Source organism: Andrena cerasifolii, chromosome 5 (assembly GCF_050908995.1).
Source record: "Andrena cerasifolii isolate SP2316 chromosome 5, iyAndCera1_principal, whole genome shotgun sequence".
NCBI classification, from domain to species: Eukaryota; Metazoa; Arthropoda; class Insecta; order Hymenoptera; family Andrenidae; genus Andrena; species Andrena cerasifolii.
This window is the reverse complement of record NC_135122.1, coordinates 5,405,482-5,426,857: the sequence shown is the minus strand read 5'-3', so window position 1 is coordinate 5,426,857 and position 21,376 is coordinate 5,405,482. Positions and strand designations below refer to the sequence as shown.

At 37.5% G+C, this 21,376-nt stretch overlaps 1 protein-coding gene across 4 annotated transcripts in view; it reads left to right on the top strand.

Moving 5' to 3' along the window:
- Nucleotides 1-21,376, top strand: part of LOC143368935 (uncharacterized) — a 98,690-nt gene that overhangs the window by 31,596 nt on the left and 45,718 nt on the right. The window contains exon 1 of one of the 4 annotated variants that reach the window (XM_076812173.1): nt 17,740-17,801. The exons of the other annotated variants lie outside the window; for them this stretch is intronic. Within the exon in view, the coding sequence (XP_076668288.1) occupies nt 17,765-17,801 (37 nt within the window). The 5' untranslated portion in view covers nt 17,740-17,764. Of the gene's footprint in view, nt 1-17,739; nt 17,802-21,376 lie in introns of those variants that run through there. 4 annotated transcript variants of the gene reach the window in all.

Here is a 21,376-nt window from a genome sequence, read left to right as displayed (position 1 = left end):
AATATTCCGGTGGTTCAAAGTGGAATGACCCCTTAACCCCCATCCGTTCCTAATTTCACGAACTGAATCTGTCCTTCGGTGTCAAATTGACACAGTGGTAAAACATCCATGAAATCACAAAGTAAACAGTTACTTTTCAATATCTTTTTATTCAAATTCATGAGTTAACATTTACATCTTAGATTTTTTACAACTTTCGTACGAATACCTAACAACGAATGAGGGTTGAAATGCTGTGTAAGATCAGCAACCACTCATCTATTTTATTAAGAATTCCATTCTTCAATATTTATTGTATTTAATTGTTTTCCATTATAATGCAATGAGATACGTTTTTATATTAACAATTTTCTTCCGTCTATCCTTTCCTTTCTGTTCCTTAGCCTTTAATTGGCAGAGTCCTGCCTCATTTCATGCGTACCTTCTAAATGAATGTTGCTAGGCCGCAGCGCCTTATCAGCCAAGTATTTAATAACGTGTCGACGTTAATCATCATTCATCACAAACTGATGACGTCTTATACGTCCTTGTCGAAAGGAAAATCGATTAAAGGGTAATTTTCTCACGCAACCTGTCTTGTAATTCCTTCACGCACGTGGTCGCTAGATCTGCGCGAGTGGCTTAATGAAACCCTTGGAGCTGCGATAGAAACGGCGCACTCGCCGTACACTGAATACGCGCGTATGCATGTTTATGCCCAGAATGACCAACATCGTTTCTATTCAAAGCGCGGCGCGTATTGCGCGACACCCCTTTTGTCCGTGCTGTTTATCTACTTTGATTAACGCGCTTTTTTTCCTGCGGGTCCCCTTATGAAACGGAAAAGAAAATAAATCGTTAGTTTAAGCTTCGTTCCATTTCAATAAAATCAGCATACGGATCCCGGATTTGTCTCGCGTGTACGGCACTTTTCACTTCGCACGATCGGTTGACGCGATTACTCCTCGGGCTACGTTTAATTCGATTCTGATTTCGTTGGCCGCAATATTTTATCGTTTAGCGACATATCGACCAGGCACATTTCAATCTGGATCACCGATAATTTCTTTGGCCGCTCGGCGAACGCTCGCCGATCGGACCAGATTTTCATTCCTCCGCTCGAATTACCGTCGAAACGGGTCCAAGAAGAATAGGTGTACCTACACAGGCCTGCTGGCTGATTTGCCGCTGACTTCCGGGTACGTTATGGTCCTCGTTTAATCAACACTCCGTGATGGAATATTTGTGCCCAGATGCGGACCGCAGAGTCTACGTACCTTAGGCCCTAGGATAGGCATGACCAGGAGTGGGTTTGTGTATAAGATAACAATAAGTAGGCTGCAGCTTAGGGCGGCAAATTTTTGGGAGCGATAAATTTTGAGGGGCGACAGGTTTGGGGGGCGACAAATTTTGAGGGGCGGTAGATTTGGGGAGCTGCAAATTTTGGGATGTGACAAATTTTAAGGGGCGGTAAATTTTGGGGGGCGGCATATTTTAGAGAGTGACAAATTTTGAGGGACGGCAGATTTGGGGAGCTGCAAATTTTGGGAAGTGACAAATTTTGGGGGGCGCCAGATTTGGGGAGCGACAAATTTTGAGCGAAAGAAATTAAAAATGTTTAAATGCAGGAGCTTGAGACAACTTGAAAAACAATTCACTTTTTATTCATTGGTACCCGCAGATAAAAAGTTTCGCTGCCACTGCTCTAGGACTTTATATACATCATTACTTAATTTGTGTGAAACTAAGTCGTGACGACTTTAGGATGCAGTAGATTGAGTAGATATTAATGATAGCCATATTACGTCAACTGTATTGTGACTACATGTGCAGTGGACTTTCGGCTTGTGGAAAATTAATGTTAGCAGTTAATTGCGTATAATGTGATTCGTGTGGTAATTAAAGTAGATGCTCTCTGCATGGAAACTATAGAAAGTTATTTTTTATGCACACCGCTAACGAATTACAAACTGGTATCGCGGAGAGATGAATATCTATAGAATAGGAGCCCAGAATTATGACGTTTCGCATTGTGTAATGGGAATTGCGTGGAGGAAGAAACCTTGCGGGAGAAAAGAGAAAAAGTCGGCTAGAAGTTGCGCGATGCAGATTATGCGAGGAATTCTAATCCCATTGGAAGAATCACGGAAACCAGATGGCTTAAGGATAAGATCTGATCTCTTTGTTGGTTCAGAGTAATCCGTTACGAAGCGTCGAAGAAAGCGAAATTTATGTGTTACACGAGAATGTGCGAGGAATCCTTAATTCCTCGCGGGTAAGGGAAGTGAAATTGAAATCATAGGTACACTGTGTTACTCCACTTGTCGGTGCTCCTTCGACGTACGAGATTAAACGATTACGCGTCACGGATATTCGCCGTGGTCAGGCAATTTTGCCTAGAATTCAGACGATTACCGTAAGCCCTCTGGAATACCTACCGGTTTGAAGCGGCCGGAGTTGGGCAAGATCGTGTCTGTGCTTTCCATTTCATATCATCTCCGTGATTTAATTTCTTGACGGAAACGGTTCTCAACTACTGACGTATAAAAATAGTTCTGAAAAAAATCGAGCCTTCAAAATCCAAAGTGACACGCAAGAAATGTTGGCACTGCTCGAGAATAGTTCTCAAAAAATGCTCAAACCTCAAAATAACCAGTATCTATCGAAGGAACTAAGTTCTGAAGAGAATTGAAATGTTAAAATATTTGTGAATATATATTAATACCTAGTGTATAATTATTACATGTTGTAAATTCATTTACAGTGTTAAAAAAATCCTATATGGCGTAATTATTAAGAATTGATTCTTGTATAGAAATAAATGGAAAATGTACCACAGAATTTTCTAATGCAAAGCTTCGTTTTCTAGAGATTTAGTTTCCAATGTCCACTGAGTACGTGTGCCCTTATCTAGGCCCAGGTTTATCAGATGGTTAGGTTTAACAAAGTACCTACAAAGACAATTGTTAAGAGTCGTTTGTTTTATTAATTACGAAATTATCGAAAATGCTGCTTCTGTTACAATGTTCATAATTCGAATTATGGATTCGTAGACTCTTGTCTTCTGAATCAGTATATTCCCATGATCATATGAGTACACATATTGTCTGCTACTGTTTTTCGCCATTGTGATGATAGTTTGATAAAAATTGTTACTTCAAATAGAAACTAAGATTGTCAGACTAATGTAGATCAAATCATTTTAAGATAAATGCAGATTGAGTCAAACCGTGTGAATTTTCGAAACAGATTTTATCCAAAACACAACCACGTAGAAAAATAATTTAGTATGCATTTTCAAGCTACTTACATATGTCTGAACAAGGAATCATCAATATGCCATGTGTATCACAAATTCGGTTGATCTTCCATATTCGTGAGTGCCAAAAATTAGTATTTCAAAATATCCCTAATTATTAATCGTATTTTACAATTAGTAAAATACGCGATGCAACGGAACTTTAGCTCACTTAAACGTACAAGATCAGGAAATCATGATCGAGGGAAATTTTTTATGTAAATTGTACATGTTGGGTGAAAATGAAAGAGAGGATTGAAATTTTAAAATTTATAAGAATGTTCTTTATAAAATAAAGTGAGAACCACTGAGCGAATCCTAGATTGTACAGTATCTGCTGCGGTGGCTGTACAATGCGTGAACAATTATTGGAATATGAAAGACAACGTCCTGTGCAAACACGAATGCACCGGAGAAGGTGCGCCTGTGTTTGTTACAGAGTTTGTTACAAAGAAAAGAAGTTTCACGCCGCGCGGAATGAGTATGTGCCAATGACTCGCAAGATAATTACAACAATTATCTGGATGCAAAGAGAGTCGAACGAAACGGAGTTTCACTTTGATTTCGAACACTTGATTAAACAAATTCGACCTATTGCACGGTTACTTAATTGCCCTCGTACAGCTTGCGCTCTTCCTAGTGTTGTAATTAAATTGGACATAGAGCAGTGCTTCCCTCTTTACGCAACTTTTATTTCACTTCATTCCCTTAAGGGTACTAGGCAGTCGTTTCTGTCGAAAATGAAGCATTTCTTTTTCAATTAATTGGTATAGAAATAATTTGAGGCTGAGACTTGTTCTTTGACACAAAGAACATATTTTGAGCATATTTCTTACTAAACGAACATGTTCTTTAAAGCTTATGATGTTAACAAACTTTGTGACAAGGAATAAGTCGGAGCTTCAATTTATTTCTTTGTAATTAGGTATTTACCAAAGAAATGCTTCATTTCTGACAAAAACGGCAAGGTACCTTAGTACCCTTAAGGGGACTTTCTGGTCTAGAGCCCCCAAAATAGGTGGTCTTAAGGAATTAATTAAAGGAAAACTACTATATATAATTTAATGGAACTTGTTTCATTGCATTAAGGATGTCTTATATTATAGAAATATATTTTTTGTTTTATAATTAATCATTGCAGACGGCACTCGGGAGTCGTTAAAGTCAAGACCTAAAAAAATTTATCCAAATCGGTGGGACCTGTATCTCCAAAAGTTATTATCCGATTCGACTGAAACTTTTTTATTTTGAAGAATATACTTCTTGCTAGGGGGAAACCAGAAAAAATAAAAAATTCCTTTTTTTTATAGAAAACAACAACACTTGAAATTTGAAATCACTTTTTCCCTACAGTTTCATACTTTCAACGCCTCAGAAAATAATAAATTTTCAATTTTTTGTCATTTTTTCTGGTATCTCCCCTAGCCAGAAGTATATTTATTAAAATAAAAAAAGTTTCAGTCGAATCGGATAATAACTTTTGGAGTTACAGGTCCCACTGTTTTGAGAACTCTGTTTCGAGAAAAACGCGTTTAAAGTTTTACGTGGGCGCCGAGTGGCCGCTACTCAAATGCCTATAACTTCGGGAATTTTACGAATTTCAACAAATCCTTTTAAACGCGTATTTCTAAAAGGTTAAACATTCGAAAAATAAAATAAAAAAAATCGACTTTTAGACGGGAAGGTCTCCTTAAGTGTAAGTGTAGCAATTAGTGCAATCACTCAGATAATCATCTCATGCGATGTATTTAATACGTAATGCACTAAATTTATATAATGCAGAACTGATAAATGTTATTAGATGACAACACTAATAGAGCAGGTAATAGAGCAGCATTCGCGGCTCTATTACCTGCATATGATGACAGCGCGACGTTACCGTCATAACAGCTAATTTGTGGCGAGCATTCGATTCGCCCCTTCATTTCCATCTTTTTAATCCAGGGAAAAGAGGTGTGTTCTAAAAGGCAATTAGATACGAAATGTTCCTCCGGTCTAATTACAAACGCAGAGCACAAAAAGCCCGCTGCATCGTGGTTCTCTAAATAACGCCGGTGTTTAATAACAGGCTGTGGTACCTGTAACCCCCTTCGTAACGTCGGGGTTATTACGACATCTCGGTCACGCTAGCACAAAATTATTATCGATAGCCAACAATGGCCGGTGCAATTACTTGGTGAACAGAATGTTTCCATTTGCGATCGGAATGGTTAATCTGCAACTGCGTGTCGTGGCCCAAGCGCGCGGGCTCGGTACAAAATACGAGAAGCAGCCACGAACGAGAGATAATCGAGGAAACAGAAGAATTCGCGGTTTCAGCGCGATAATCGACGTGGTCCAGTGAGCGTAAACTGTTTCTGGAAGTCACTCTTCCGGTGTCGCGGTTGGCTAATCGCCATGCTTGAAATACGTTTTCGTGTTTACCTAGCTGTAATTCAATTTTAATCGTTACGAAATACCATTAAAACGACCAGATTTGTGAATAGCAGCGCGTGGGCGTGAATGGCCCTCGTCGCGTGACACAAGAAAAACGTTAAGTGACGTTGGATTCGAGGCAAGTGCTTGCTGGCCGCCTCTCTTTATCGATCTGTCGCTCTATCAAAATTAATTAAAAGTTAATTTCCTCGCGATCCAGAGCTGTGCTGCGGAACGCGGTTTAAAGTAATCGCTTATTACGTCGGTGATAACCAGATACTGCCTTCGGCGATGCGTGTCTGGAATATCAATGTGTATTATACGAAGCTGCTACTGTGCGAGAGTATTAAATATTTCCTTTATCAGAGTTACTAATTTTTAGACAATTTAAGTTATGCTTTTATCCCATATAGATTGCTTTCATGTTATTTTCAATCACATTGAAACGAAATTTTTAATATGTTTCTCGCAAAGGAGTGTAAGATGCGTAAGGGCAGTCAGAAATTATATGCTTGCATAAATTTAAAATTACTAGACTCGCACTAAAATCAGGGAGAATTAATGAGAGATTTAGGTTTGTCAGAATTATGTAAACAGGGAATTAATTTTGTTGTTTTAAATTTCTCTAGATAATAATTGCAAAATTAAATTCTTTGCATGTTTAAATATGTAAGAGTGTAATGCAGAAGTAATGTATAAGTAGTACATGGTTGCAATAATTGTTATGTTAGTTTTCACTATTGTCACTGAGCAACGAACAAATTTATTTCATTGCTGTTATATTTAAGAAAATTTAAACATATGCAATAACAATGAAGCATTTTGCATTCACTTTATAGAATAGTTAGTTCAAGACCACACAATATGCAGGTAGTTTTCACTACCACTATTATAAAATGCTTATTCATAATGTGTTAATGATATGCACAATTTTTTTTATTAGTCTTCATAGAATAAAAAGACCTTTCGTAGTATACATATATGACCGAAATGCTGTCTTATACTTCTCTTGAAGAGGTAGATAGAAGTGTAACATAAAAGTCTTCAATGAAATCCCAAATAAATTTGTATATTCCTAGTTCTGCTGAAGCAGAATGACTCTTACTGGAAGCTTATGTTTCCAATATTTATTTTTCAAAGAAAATATGTAGGAAAAGTTGCAGAGAGGTACATTGAGTTCTGGTTAAATTGGTTGGAGACCGTGTCTGACCATAATCAATCCATTTCTCCTTGCTCTCTTATATTGTGCTCCTGTACTGCATTTCAGTTACCAAGTAGATTAAATCTTGCAGTCCTACACCATTTTGAAAATTGTTTAGAATTTCTTAGATTAATAGGGACTTCGTAATGGCGAAGAAAATCAATAATTCCATTAAAAATTCTTCAGATATAAGGTATATCATGTTATATCTATAACCTGCTGTATTAAGAAACGTGTAAAGTTTTCTGTTTCGCCTGAAATGAAAGTAGCTTTCATAATCTGATGAATTTTAAAACAACGCTATTCCAGTCTGTTGAATACGTTCATGAAAACTCTTTTTATAGAATGAGTGAAGGATACGTATAAACGTAAAAACGGAAATTACATAGTCATTTCAAGAATCTGATATTAAATGTGTACTATCTATTAATAATTTCATTGTGAATTCTGTTTAATTTTGTTGGAGTCTGTTTGTGTGTCGATATTTCTTTTTCCAAAACTTTATTAACAATAAAACTATATATTTTTTTCTAACTGCATAAAACGTAGCTTCTTGTAGCAAACGATTTGTATCCGAGTGTGATGAAAGAAAAGCCCGTAATCAGCAATAATCTTGTTAACTCAGTAATCGAATAAATTCGTTTAATTTGTGCCGGCGAGTTTGCCGGATTTCGTCACTATGGAATAACGCTTGCAGTTGCAGCGTATTCCAGTTTCTGAAATGTTTCGTAGTGTCATTATTGATCGCCCATTCGTTGCAACTGATTTGTGATTGCACTACTCCATAGCTCGCTCGTGGTTCTGGTGAAAGCTAATTTTTTTCGCGAATAAATCGTTGCACGGCAATTTGAGCGCCAAACACTAAGAAACGAACGAGTAAAGTCGTTTTTGTGAAATTATAATCAGAATCGATGAACGGCGTTCATGCGACTCGCTTATGATACATTATGACCTACAAAACGGGCGTCCAATTAATTCAATTTGTTGAATATTACCATTACTAGGTCCGAACTAGTGCATCCGTAATTACAACAATTTTATAACAACAAATATTTGCGATCTACACATTATATCTACTTAAAGTGCCAATTACGCGAGTGGAAACAATGTTTATTGTCATTTATAATTTTAATCTTTTATTTACATATTTTACAATAACATCTCTTCCTATACAGCCTACGAAATAATTTTTTGTTATATTAAAATCTTTGCAAACAAGTTGAACTATTAAGTTTGCACGACATTAATAGAAAGGTGAAAATTTCTAAAATTTCTATTCGAAATCAAGTGCAACGTTTTCGAATTTCGAAGTAAAACAGTTGAGATGGATATTCAAATAATTAAACCTCTGAAGCATATTCGAAGAAATTTCAATTTTCCAAGCCCCATATAATGCTTGCCCTCCTTGAATGATGCCCACGTTCATACAAGCATGGTAACATAAAAAATAATAATCGGTTCGTGTCGATCTCAAGGTGCTAAGTTAACGATGTGGATGTCGATGAAGATTTCCTCTTGTCGCTTGATCTCTCAATCGCAGAACGCGTTTTCTCACCGATTGACTGACAACTGTATAATTACCAGCTTGGAAGCTCGCGTTATACGTTACGCTCGTTTGCGTGATATCGCGAGCTGCGAACGTGTAATGGACCTGCTCGTCCATCTTCGCCGATTTAACGATCTGACCGTGCTTGATTCCGAAGTCACGCTTTTCGCAAGATCATTCGACTCGTCACGTCGATAAATGTCACGACACTTAAAAAAATAGACTCGTTTCGTTACTGAGTGAGTAGCGATTCGCTGGGTTCACTCGATATCTTCCTGTTTGTCGGACACGCTTAATCCATCGTATCTGTGAATTTAAATTCGTTAATCCCTTGTCTTGCATGCAATGACGAATCACACTCGTGGATAGGATTACGTTATTGAAATCGGCGAAGAAGGAAGTAATTAGAGCAGTTATGTTAAATTTAATTGAAAATTAAAGATTATAGTCGTTTTAATATAGATTATATTTAATATTTAATTGGGGGTTTGAAAATTAAATGATTCGAATTCAATTTAATTGAACATTTAAGTAACCGTCAATTTATTAATGTAGTTTTTAGCAATCCACTGATTAGTATAATAATTAATTTATCTATCTTGTCCTTCCATTTAATTTAACATCAAAGCTTTCAGTCTTTAGAACAAGTCTTAAGACAAGGGATTAAATCGTTCGATGGGCAACTACAGATTAAATATGTATAAGTAGTGCAATCTTCATTACGTGAAAATCGCTTGAACCGATCGTTGGTTACCTATGTACCGTAGAAATAAAAAGAGCATAAGGAAATAAGCTCACACATTTAAACATAATATTCCTGCATATCTTAAACCGCTGTCAGCCACAGAATCAGTCACACGATGGTAGGAATACTATAACTAACAAAAACAAACGAACCCTTCAAAATTAGTAATTTTAAAAAGAGTATAAAACTCGACAAACCAAAAATTTTGGATAACGTAGGATGAAGAAAATTATTAAATATTCCTGTGCCATCTGGGCTGAAAAGTGCACCTATTAAATGACCGTTCCTCGTGTTAAAGTGTATTCGGTCGATTATCCAGAAAAGTCGATTACGCAAACAGCATGCTCACCAATTAGTTTGGATAATCGAGGTTCCGCTGTGGTAACAATCATTGATCACTGCGAGCTTGGAAAGCGTAAGTTATCATTCCAAAGACATAATGGGGACTAATGACCCAACCGAGCTCGGCACAATTAAGTTACGGCTGCAAACTTAAGAAACATTGATTAAAATCTTTCACGCACCTGACCAGCGCAGCGTTCGAAATGAATTGTCCCTTTTTTTTCACAGCACCACTGTTTTCACGGTTTTCATAAGCTGGAAAGAAGTATCCGATGACTTTCTCTGCGCTATCCGGTTATGAGACAAGCTTGACAGTTTCCAATGGCAGAGAATCCAATGGGAATTCGATTGGTTCATACAGTGCGATTAGTTAAGCCCAGTTCTGTTTTCAATTAACTGTTTTGAAGGAATAAAAACAGGAACGATCGTCCTGTTCGTGTTCGTTACTTTCTCCGCGTGCGCTGGCACAGAAATACGAAATAACTCGGAATCTAATCAGTTATCTCGGCGTTCGTTGCGGTTAATCGAGTCCATTTCCTCTGCATGGAATCCTTACCCCGGTTTCCAGGCTAATAAAGCGCGGCGCACCGTCCGGGTCCGAGCGGAACAGCGCGTTCCAGTCGTCCACGGAAATTAATATAACCACAAAGGGTCATTATCGCGTAACTCTTCCTTTCTAAATACTCTTCTTTTGAAATCGAAGAAGCGTTGTATCACACACGGTGCTCCCTCGCGCGTTCGCATAACGGATGAGTGCCGTCGTGTGAGGTAACAATCGGAAAATCTTAGTATTTAATTCTCCTTTGTGATCCTACGCAACGGAACATCCATACATGAAATGTCCATAATTGCGAAAGAAACGGAAGGCTGGCTACAAAATTATTACGCGCCACTCTGCTAATTGCCGATCTTCTCAGACTTGCAGAGCCTTGCGTTCCATACTGTCAGACGGTGCAAACGTGTAGCGCGTATCTCGATACTCTTGCGTTTGATAATAAATCGTCTTGAATTATACCGTAACCAGGGCTCATATTTGCCGGGTTTCCTTCTCCCATTCTTGTAGATCTGTTGCAGCAAACGCACAATTAGGGAAACCGTTCGGTTTAAGGAGAAGAAAAAGTGGTATAGTTTCTTGTTGTGTAGCTGACGCAAGTAACCCAGCTATACCCATAAATTTGAGGATCGTGGAAAAAAGAGAGGATCGTGAAAGTCTTTTGAATGAACGTCCTTGGATTATGGAGTGTACTTCCAGCTCGCTCATAAAATGTTTAACTGTCCAAGTACGGTTTAAAAGTATATAAATTTAATAGCAGTGATTTGTACAGACAGTGCTGTCAAATCGATTTTGAGTCATTAAATCTTCGATATTAAAGAATGTTTCAGACACTTATATAGGTGTATAAAGCGTTGTAATACGTTACGGAGGGGGTGGAGCGAAGCCAGGAGTATTTTACGAGAATAATCTTATAAAAATTAATTTTTAAAAATATTACTTATCACTGTCAAAGTGATTTTTATCAACACTTGGTATACCTGTATTTTAGAATTGTGCTGTGTTAAATAGATTGATACTAACTTGTTTCGTTTATTACATCGAGTAACATAATTATTATTATTTACTCAAACGAAGGATATTTGTTTCGCAGCACACGCAGTAATAGGAATGAAGATAAAAAAGTAAAAGACTCGCAGGAGAAAATGTATAAATGATTACCGAATCGTACACTTGAAGTTATAAATAAGAATCTACATATTCCCACTAATATCTGTTTATCCTTTTAATTATAATGGGTTGATTTAAGCCACACAAAAATATAAATACCTATCAGCAATTTCCTAAAAGAAATACTCGAAATTCCCTTGCTTTGTATAAATAATTGATTGATTACTTTATCATCTTATTTTCTCGTGTACATAATTAGTTCCAAAACTATTTAAAAAAAAACAATATTATTTGAAATAATAATTATCTCTAGAACATCAATTCAGAAGTGTCCAGGTCAGATTCCATACAGCCATAACTATAGTTCACGTTACATAAAAATATAACCAACTTCCACCAGTTTATATGAAGAACAGAATTCGCGTCAATGAACATTAATTTACACGCGAACTCCTCTTACTGCCTTGTTTAAACTACTATGTGATGTTGCAATTTCAATCCTCGAAAATTGTGAGGATTGCGACGCTCTAAAGGAAACACTTAAGGTGCATTAGAATCGCAACCACAGTAGGGTAAATCGCGGCAAGGTGCACAATATACGTCAGCAACGTGCAACGTTTCGCCATTAGAAAGCGTTTCTTTCACAAAACAGGAAAAGTTTTTTATGTCTCACGGATGAACGGCAATCGATCTTTCTTAAACTGTCAGTGGATTGAGCGAAACACACTGTCAACTATGAAATCCATTTTACTTTGTGTAACGACTGTATAAATCAAACATTCGAACGACTTTATCAGCGAATGCTTTTCTTCAATAACTACACGATTCCTTTAAAGATCATTGAACATACACGATCGGTATTTAGATCGAAACAGCACGATAAAACGTCTACTCTTCGATATCGTTAGGTAATTCATACATGAAAACAGTCTCCGCGCGGTACAGGTTTATCGAAGGCGTCTTCGTGTAGAATTATCAATCTGCACGAGTGCGTTCAGGGATTAATATAATATTCCCCGATAAGATTACGTCACGCCTCGTGCCATTCGTTCAAACTTGATATCGATAATTACGATGCACGGTCGTCCGGCAGCCGTTCGCGTCTAATTAATATCAATCTCAGGCAACCCGTATCAGAATCAAATTTAATTAAGCCGCATCGGCTCTTGGATAGCCTTCCATCACCCATCGGCAGGCGGGGTATATATATACGCCTGAGTCACTAGACATGCGCTGATGATCAATAAATTACGAAACGCTCGGAGCCGTTTCGTGCACGTCGGGAACTAGTTTTGCATGTGATAAGCTGCTGGAATATGCAGCCGGATCGTCAAGAAACGAGTCGAACATCCGCCGACTGTTAGCACGTTATATAGGGTGTCCCGTAACCGGTGGTACAAGCGAAGGGATGGTGATTCTACACGAGAAGATTAAGTTAAAAATGTAGATAAAAATTTTGTCATAATTCGCTTAGTTTTCTAGAAAATTGACATCGAATTTCGGGCAGGTACGCATGTACCGAAATAGTGTTTTAGGCGCTCAATTTTGTTTGAACGCTGGTGAGAAGCGTTCCCTTTATCTCAGCATGCCCCTCCGGCACCGCCACAGTGGGTTAGAAGCTCGCTTTTTGTGATCAAAATTCAAAACACAGTCATATAGTTTTTTTTCAACAAAAATATAGTTAATGTAATCAATATATCTGAAATATGATAAGCAACACGGAATGTATGCATGAATGTAAACAATAAAATAGAAATATATTATAAAATATGATAGAAATATGATGGAAATATAATAGAAATATAATAGAAATATAATAGAAATATAATAATAGAAATATAATATAAAAATAAAATATAAAAAATGTAAAAATATACTTATTTTGATCGCGTCTTCAACGCTACAATACCTCGGATGTCTATTGGTTGAAATCCGAATAAATTTGAAAGTTGCTAGTAAGTAGTTGCACCTAAAATTAGCATTCTCATAAATTCTCTAAGCTTTCATATAAAATAAGACCGACGTCTAACACTTTAAAAAAAATTTTAAAAACCTGCTGAAAGTTTCTATTGCTATAAATCCTGCACTGCTTATACATGGTTTAAAAAAATGCTTGCAGCAGGATTATTATAGGTAATCCTGTCATTCAACCTTGTATTCTGATATTCTATAATGAGTATCTTTAACGTTTCTAGTAACTTTGATTTTTGGCCACAAGAAGCGGCTTTCCAGCTCACTGTGCGCCTTAAACTGTACTTCGGTGTAGGACTGGGACTATTTGTCGAATTTTTCGGTACTCGAATATTCGAATACTTCAGTGCTCAATTATTTGGCGAATATAATTCGAATATCCAAGTATTCGAATACTATTCGAATATCCAAATATTCGAATACTGATGTATTCGAACAGTATGGTGTGAATTATAAATCAAGTTCTTTAGGTTCATTTGTCAGGGTGAAATCTTGTAAGCTAATTTTGACCCACTTCACACCATACTATTCGAATACATCAGTATTCGAGTAGTATTCGAATAATAACATTCGAATACTCAAATATTCGAATAATAACATTCGAATACTCAAATATTCGAATAATAACATTCGAATACTCAAGTATTCGAAGTTTATTCGTAACATTCGAATACTCAAGTATTCGAAGTTTATTCGTAGCATTCGAATACTTGTAAAATATTCGAATAGTCCCAGCCCTACTTCGGTGCACCTGTACTCGGTTAAAATTGAAAGTCAATTGTCTTAAAAACGAAGCACGAAGTCAGAAAGTTTTATTCTACATTCTCGACTCATTTTCTTACGTAGAATCACCACCTTTGCCACTGTGCCACCGGTTACAGGACACTCTGTATAGAGCGTTTTCCTAAGCTGAGTTGGAAAAAATGAATGGCTAGGCGACGAAGTTTTCGAGGTGAGGAGAGGAAATGGTCGAGAGAAAAAGTGGATTGCCCAATCGGGGGAAGGCAACGATGCGTTGATAAAGAGGTTCTCGCGTTTGAAATGTTTGAATAAAGCGGAACGTTTCCGCAATTAATGCACCATCGCCGAGGAGCATCCAGTTCTTCGAATACTTTCTACTAATAACGATTCCGTTCCCATCGCGTGTCTTTTACGCCTTCTGATGCCTATTTGTCGGACAGCGAACGGCCGTTGAACGCACTCTGAATTATTCTCGCTCTAGCCAGCAACCATGACCTGCCTCACCGGTATCGCGACGCGTAACTAGCGGGATGTGCAGAATGAAGTTTCCGTGGATCGCTATCTTTGGCGTCTCGCGCGAAGGTCGTGTACACGTACACAGTGATTCGTAATTAAAGAAACGAACGGCGACTCATTTTACCTCACAGTTTCCGCGGAGCCCACTTACGAAACGCGATCTTCGATATTCGCGCTGCTGCTTGTGAACGAGAAAGAGGAGAAAACGATAGAATTTTACGACTCCGTTTAGCTTTTCATTCCTGTTATACAGGCGATTCCGGTTTTATTCGCCATAAAAGATTAGAGAAGTGCAATTCTGCTTATATATATGTACTCGCTATGTAGTACGGGTGATTGTCATTATTGCAATTGAAAGCTTGGGTTGATAATTGAGGATCTTGCGGCAAAAGGGCTGCTTTTTTTATTATCTAATTATTTTTTATTGTTAATCGTCTCTATACTATTAAAATATAAGTCCAAGAAGAAATAGATATTTTTTTAATTACGACTATTTGTTTGTATATTAATTTTTCAATGTCACTGCGATATTAATTCTCAATGACAGAAAATTAAAAATCAAGAGTGACTTAGGAACTTCGGTAGTTGCTTTTTGTTTCCTTTAAGACGATTTCATCTCTTTAAAGTTATTGTTTTATGTTTACTTTTGTTTAACGCACACTGCATGTTTTATATAACATACTTGTGAACTTGAAATAATTCGAATGGCGATTTATATCAGTTGCAAGTAACAATAAGGAAATTCATATCGCTTGAACAATAATTTGGGGATCGGAGCACAACTCTATGATGCAATTAACAAACTTTCCAGTTTTATTCTGATCGTTAGAAGTGGATGGATGATCATCGTCTTTTGATGTGTTCGCCTCTTTCCGAAGCAACCTGACTTCTACACGATTATTGCATTAACGTTGCTCAGGATACACGCTGAGTTGAACTCGTGGGTGGCCCCGATACTCTAAATAATTGTTCAGCGACCAAATAAACTGTTAGAATACTCCCGATTGCACAGAAGTTTCGCAAACCATTATATACCTTATCGTTTCCTTGTGAGTAACCTTTAAACTTCTACTAGAACGGCAAATGCTGCCACTTTAAATTTATTTCTAATACAAGCATCTTGCGTTCGGAGAGAAAATGATTTTACTTATGCTCGTAATTACATTTTTTTACGCGTTGACATAAATTTCAGAAAAACGTAACATACTTTCGGTGTTTAAACGGCAAAAAAAACACAGAATGGAATTCACAATGGAAATCTCACTGAACTCAGGACACTTAATCGAAGAATAATAGGTACAGTCGAGTTTCATTTTTCTACCATAATTTTGTACGGGCATCAAGCTTTCGTTTCGTTTCCTGTAATATTAGTTTTAGAGGACCTATCCCCTTTCGGAAATTACAGATTCAATTCACAACGATTCAAAGGTATTTTCTCCCACCGAGAAGGATAAGCGGGGGGCATTATGCTGCGCAATGAACAATTCAGAATCATACTAATTCGCATTAATTTCGGGTATGCGTCTACTTCGATTCAAAGCAGTACACGGTAAAATTATCTTCGGATCAAAGGCGAGCTGCGCGCGCTATGCCAAGCGCTCTTGCGACACGAGCAGCGTCGCGCTCCGTTCCGATAAGTTCCTTTCGTGGCGCAGAAGAGCGTCGCCCGTTGCGGCCAAGTTGCATACAATTGCCGGCTGTCGTGAGCCGCGGCGCCCGATCGCTCTTCTACTCACCGTGTCCCGCGGTAACGGCCGTGGAAACGTTCCGCTCCGACATTGCTACTTGTATATGCAAATCATGGCTGACTGGCTGGCCCGACGAATCTAAACGGCGCAACGAGCCGCAGGTACGCGCGGGGTATAATAGAACCACCTGTCCGTCTCTGTGGGCCCTCGCTGTCGGGGAACGGGCTCGAGTTTTCAGCTGACAACCAGGTTGCGCTTTGGGCGTACAATTTGAAAGGAATCGGGACGATATAGCCCTTGCGGCTATAGATTAGCTGCCTGGAGAAACATTTCGTGAAACTAGTTTCAGCGATTAATCAATGCAGCTATTTCGATCGATTTGGCTTCGTTGGATGATCTGAATTTTAGTAACTCTGAACCACTAGGGTCTGCCTATTTTATATCCCCTTGAGTCCCGTCGACGTAATATTATGTTCCTACGTTGTGGAAAATTGCTAGATATTTCACCACGTAAAATGACCGGCTATAGGAATAAATGTGCATGTGTATATATTTTCAAAGGATTTTTAGTCAATTTTTCTTTCACACTCGCAATCAGAGTATATTGGATTTTTTTAAGGTGACATATAATCTTTCAAACTTTTACACAGAAGAATACTGTATAAATATATTATTGTAATACTATATAAATATATTATTGTAATACTATATAAATATAGTGTTGTAATACTATATAAATATAGTGTTGTAATACTATTTAAATATAGTGTTGTAATACTATATAAATACAGTATTGTAATACTATATAAATACAGTATTGTAATACTATATAAATACAGTATTGTAATACTATATAAATACAGTATTGTAATACTATATAAATATAGTATTGTAATACTATCTAGAGTAAAAGTGCCAGTAGTTAACCATGTATCAGTAGTTGACAACTTTTCAGAGGAACGTGAAAAATAAGGTTTTTAGAAGTGCAACTATCTCTTTTCAACAGCGCGCCGCGACTCGTAATACCCACAGTTCACCACTTCTAAGAACCTTATTTTTCACGTTTTTCTGAAAAGTTGTCAACTACTGATACATGGTCAACTACTGGTACCTTTACTCTAAATATACTATATAAATATAGTATTCTGAGAAGAATAAATCGCGGAGTATTGCTAAAAGAAAAGTTAAATTTATTCTCATTTTTAAAAATTGTTTTGCGGGGGCACTTTAGCAATCGTGATCATTTTTTCACATGCACGGAGATGCGCCATCAATCTCAATAGAACTTAAAGGGATATTATTACTATTATCTTATTCATTACACTTTTTTCTTATTGAGGATCTGTCTATGAATTATTATCTTATTCATTACAACTACACTTTCTATTTCGAAGTTTAAATTTGTACTTATTATTCTACTAATTAAGAGCTAATGTTATTCCCCAGTCAGCCACAAAATTCCAGCGAATTTTAGAGTGAACTTTTGCCATACTCTATCTTAAAACAGGAACGGTCTTCATAAGTCGTGTTCAGGGTTCAATAATTTTATTATGCGGTTTCGCAATTTTCATAAATTTTTTGTCCACTTTTCCACATAATTAATGTGCGCATATTTTTATTTGTTGCAGGTAAGGATACAAAGTTTTTTTTATTAATGGAATGATTTACAGTTGGAGTACCAGCACTGGTTATACAGGTATGATACTTATTTACTAGTGGTTTATTGGTTCGTTTATAAATATACTCCAGGCTGTAACATTTAATTAATAGCACGGGCGTAGTTACGAAAGGATCTCTCGTTAACACGATTAAAATATTACGAAAGCAGAGTTTTCAAAAATTGGTTCAACACCTTTATATTATAGAAATCTATTCACTTTATTGTACTTATTTTTCGTAATGCCTACTTTACTATTTATTGCACTTGTTGCTAAATTCTTATTACCCAAACTACTGTTAACCTCTATTGAAATCAGATAAATATATATAATTGTATCTACTCTAAATCAATTTAGTTACTGAAAAAATACGCCTTTTGACTCTTTTTGAAGAAATTCTGAATCATGCAAAAATTTTATAACGGATACAATAATCAATACTTTCTCCTTTTTTCTATATTTCTTCTTTGATAGCCACAAGAAACTCATTAGCTACTTAATTCAATGTACAATTTTTCTAAATTTTTAAATAAGAATTTAAGAGCACCTTCAGCAGTTAATAATGTCGAATCTTCGAATTACTGCGATTTTCTATTGCAATTCATATAGATTCTAATGTTATTAATAAGACGTATTATAAATTGTAGATGTGTTTATACGTTCGCGATTAACTGGTAACACACAATTTGAACTAATTGAAAATTCATTTACGCTAATAAATACAACTTATAATACTTTTCCTAGACGTAAGTTTCTCGAGAAATCACAATATTCCTCGAGAAATAAGAAATAAGCAATTATAAAATTTCTCGGGAAGGAACACTATGCGGCATTAATGGCCAAGAGCGATAACAAAGGTTTGTACCCCTATCACCGAAACTCATCAGTGGTACAGGCGAGAGCTCGGGTACTCCAAGGAGCTTCATCTCGGTGCAACACTAAATGTCAATGTGCGACAATTATCATTCATAAATTGCTATCATAAAAGACGGTATGATCTCGCGTGCACGCAGTCCCGTGAATTACACGGCTCTCTGGAGCCGCGGCATTCTCTTCTAAACCCTTAGCATCTATGAAGAGGATAGCTTCGGTTCCTTTCGAGGCACAGACTTCTGACCGTTTATCCTCGTTACACAATTCACAAGCTTGATTGACAGCGATAATGCGGCTCAATGAGCCCCGCTAAATGGTTCTTCTAGCTTTCAACTGACAATAGATCGCGGAGAAGGTGTCGATGTCGAATGTGCGGAAAGCGCGTGCGGCGGTAGTCGGCTGGTGGAATTAATACGTATTACGGATTTCGAACGCGATGCCCATCGAACGGAGCACTCGGCTGAACGAATAAGTGGACGGTTTGAAAAATGCTTGCGCAATTGCTGGCCGATTACCGGCACCAGCGAACCGCGCTGCACGCAACTACTCCAGAATTCCATTTCAATTCGTTTAAACATGATTACGTGCCCGCGACTCATCGCTCTCTCCACACGTTACACGTCGGCTTTATAATATTATTCGTGGCTGATGCAACTGGTGGTCGTTTACGCGCTTGTCCGTACGATGGTGCACACGCACCGCTGCAACGGGCGTGTTTACACGCGGCTCCACGCTTTACAAGCTCGATCCGACGGAGAGCATAAAGAGAAGTCGACGAGCTAATCAGAGTATGACGCCTGTGCGTAGCTATCAGCTGCTCGCCTCGTAAAACCCGCGAAGCTCCGGCGCTGATCTTGATTGGTGCCGTTATTCATCGGCTCGTTGTAGAAGCCTGCGATATTTCTGTGGATCTGGTTGAATTAATCACGTGGGTATTAATGGGAGTCAACTTTCGGTGGGACTGCGATCTTTCGCCCCTTTCTTTTTGCTGAAATTATGCTGCATGTCTGAATCATCATCTTCGTGTAGTTTATATGAATGATATTAATTTCCAAGGTCAACGATGAAGGACATAGACGCAAAGTGAATAAAACGTCAATGATCTTTCTTCATAATTTAGTCAATTGTGACTTATAAATGGATTTTGTTTTAAATGACTTTTGGTGTGCTAAAGATTACAGCCGGGAATCCACCGGGATGCTATGTTATGCTATGCTATGCTATGCTATGCTATGCTATGCTGTGCTATGCTGTGCTATGCTATGCTATGCTATGCTATGCTATGCTATGCTATGCTATGCTATGCTATGCTGTGCTATGTTATGCTATGCTATGCTATGCTATGCTAAGTTATGCTATGCTATGCTATGCTATGCTATGCTATGCTATGCTATGCTATGCTATGCTATGCTATGCTATGCTATGCTATGCTATGCTATGCTATGCTATGCTATGCTATGCTATGCTATGCTATGCTATGCTATGCTATGCTATGCTATGCTATGCTATGCTATGCTATGCTATGCTATGCTATGCTATGCTATGCTATGCTATGCTATGCTATGCTATGCTATGCTATGCTATGCTATGCTATGCTATGCTATGCTATGCTATGCTATGCTATGCTATGCTATGCTATGCTATGCTATGCTATGCTATGCTATGCTATGCTATGCTATGCTATGCTATGCTATGCTATGCTATGCTATGCTATGCTATGCTATGCTATGCTATGCTATGCTATGCTATGCTATGCTATGCTATGCTATGCTATGCTATGCTATGCTATGCTAAGTTATGCTATGCTATGCTATGCTATGCTATGCTATGCTATGCTATGCTATGCTATGCTATGCTATGCTATGCTATGCTATGCTATGCTATGCTATGCTATGCTATGCTATGCTATGCTATGCTATGCTATGCTATGCTATGCTATGCTATGCTATGCTATGCTACGTTATGCTATGCCATGCTACGTTTAAAAAAAAATAGTTTCAATACCTTCTTATGGAACCATTTTCACTAAAAGCTACGTTAAAACATAGAATCGCATAGCATAGCTTAGCTTAGCTTAGCTTGCCGGTGGAATCCCGGCTTAAGTGTTACGAATTTATTGACATGAAGGTAAATAATGAGCTGCTGTTTAAGGAGTATAAGTTGTGTGTTGTGATACAAAACGCAGTCTGTGTTCAAGTTAGAAAGTGCCTCTTTAAATGCATCCGAATACACTTCGACGCAATTGCAAAGTAAGTCGCGTCATTAACATCGAAATTGCCGAAAAGCGTGCTGGGACTGCAAGATATACTTAGCAGAAAAAGAACAGTTACGAATTCTTATTGTAACATCTTCCATACTTCATCACAATTATCGGTTTCAGAATATACAGAAACTAAACCATTTTCTTAGGGTTATATACCAACTGTTTGCAAAAGTATCTTAATTTAGGTTGCAAATGTAAAAAATCAGAACAATAATTCAATCGAATTTTTATCTACCAGCTTTATTGTAAGAAATTCGATTCTTATTGCTAAAATAGTATGATTTTCCATAGTTGTTACTCTTTAAAATGATTGCCTAATTATATTCTATTTACATGTATACGACACATTGCGAAGTAAAAGGATTTGCTACGATCGTTACAGGATATAGTCATTTAAACCTTCCCAACGACTGGTTAGACAGAAGGTGAAATATCGACCGTGTAATTAGATGTCGTTGGTGGACGCGCGAATATGTA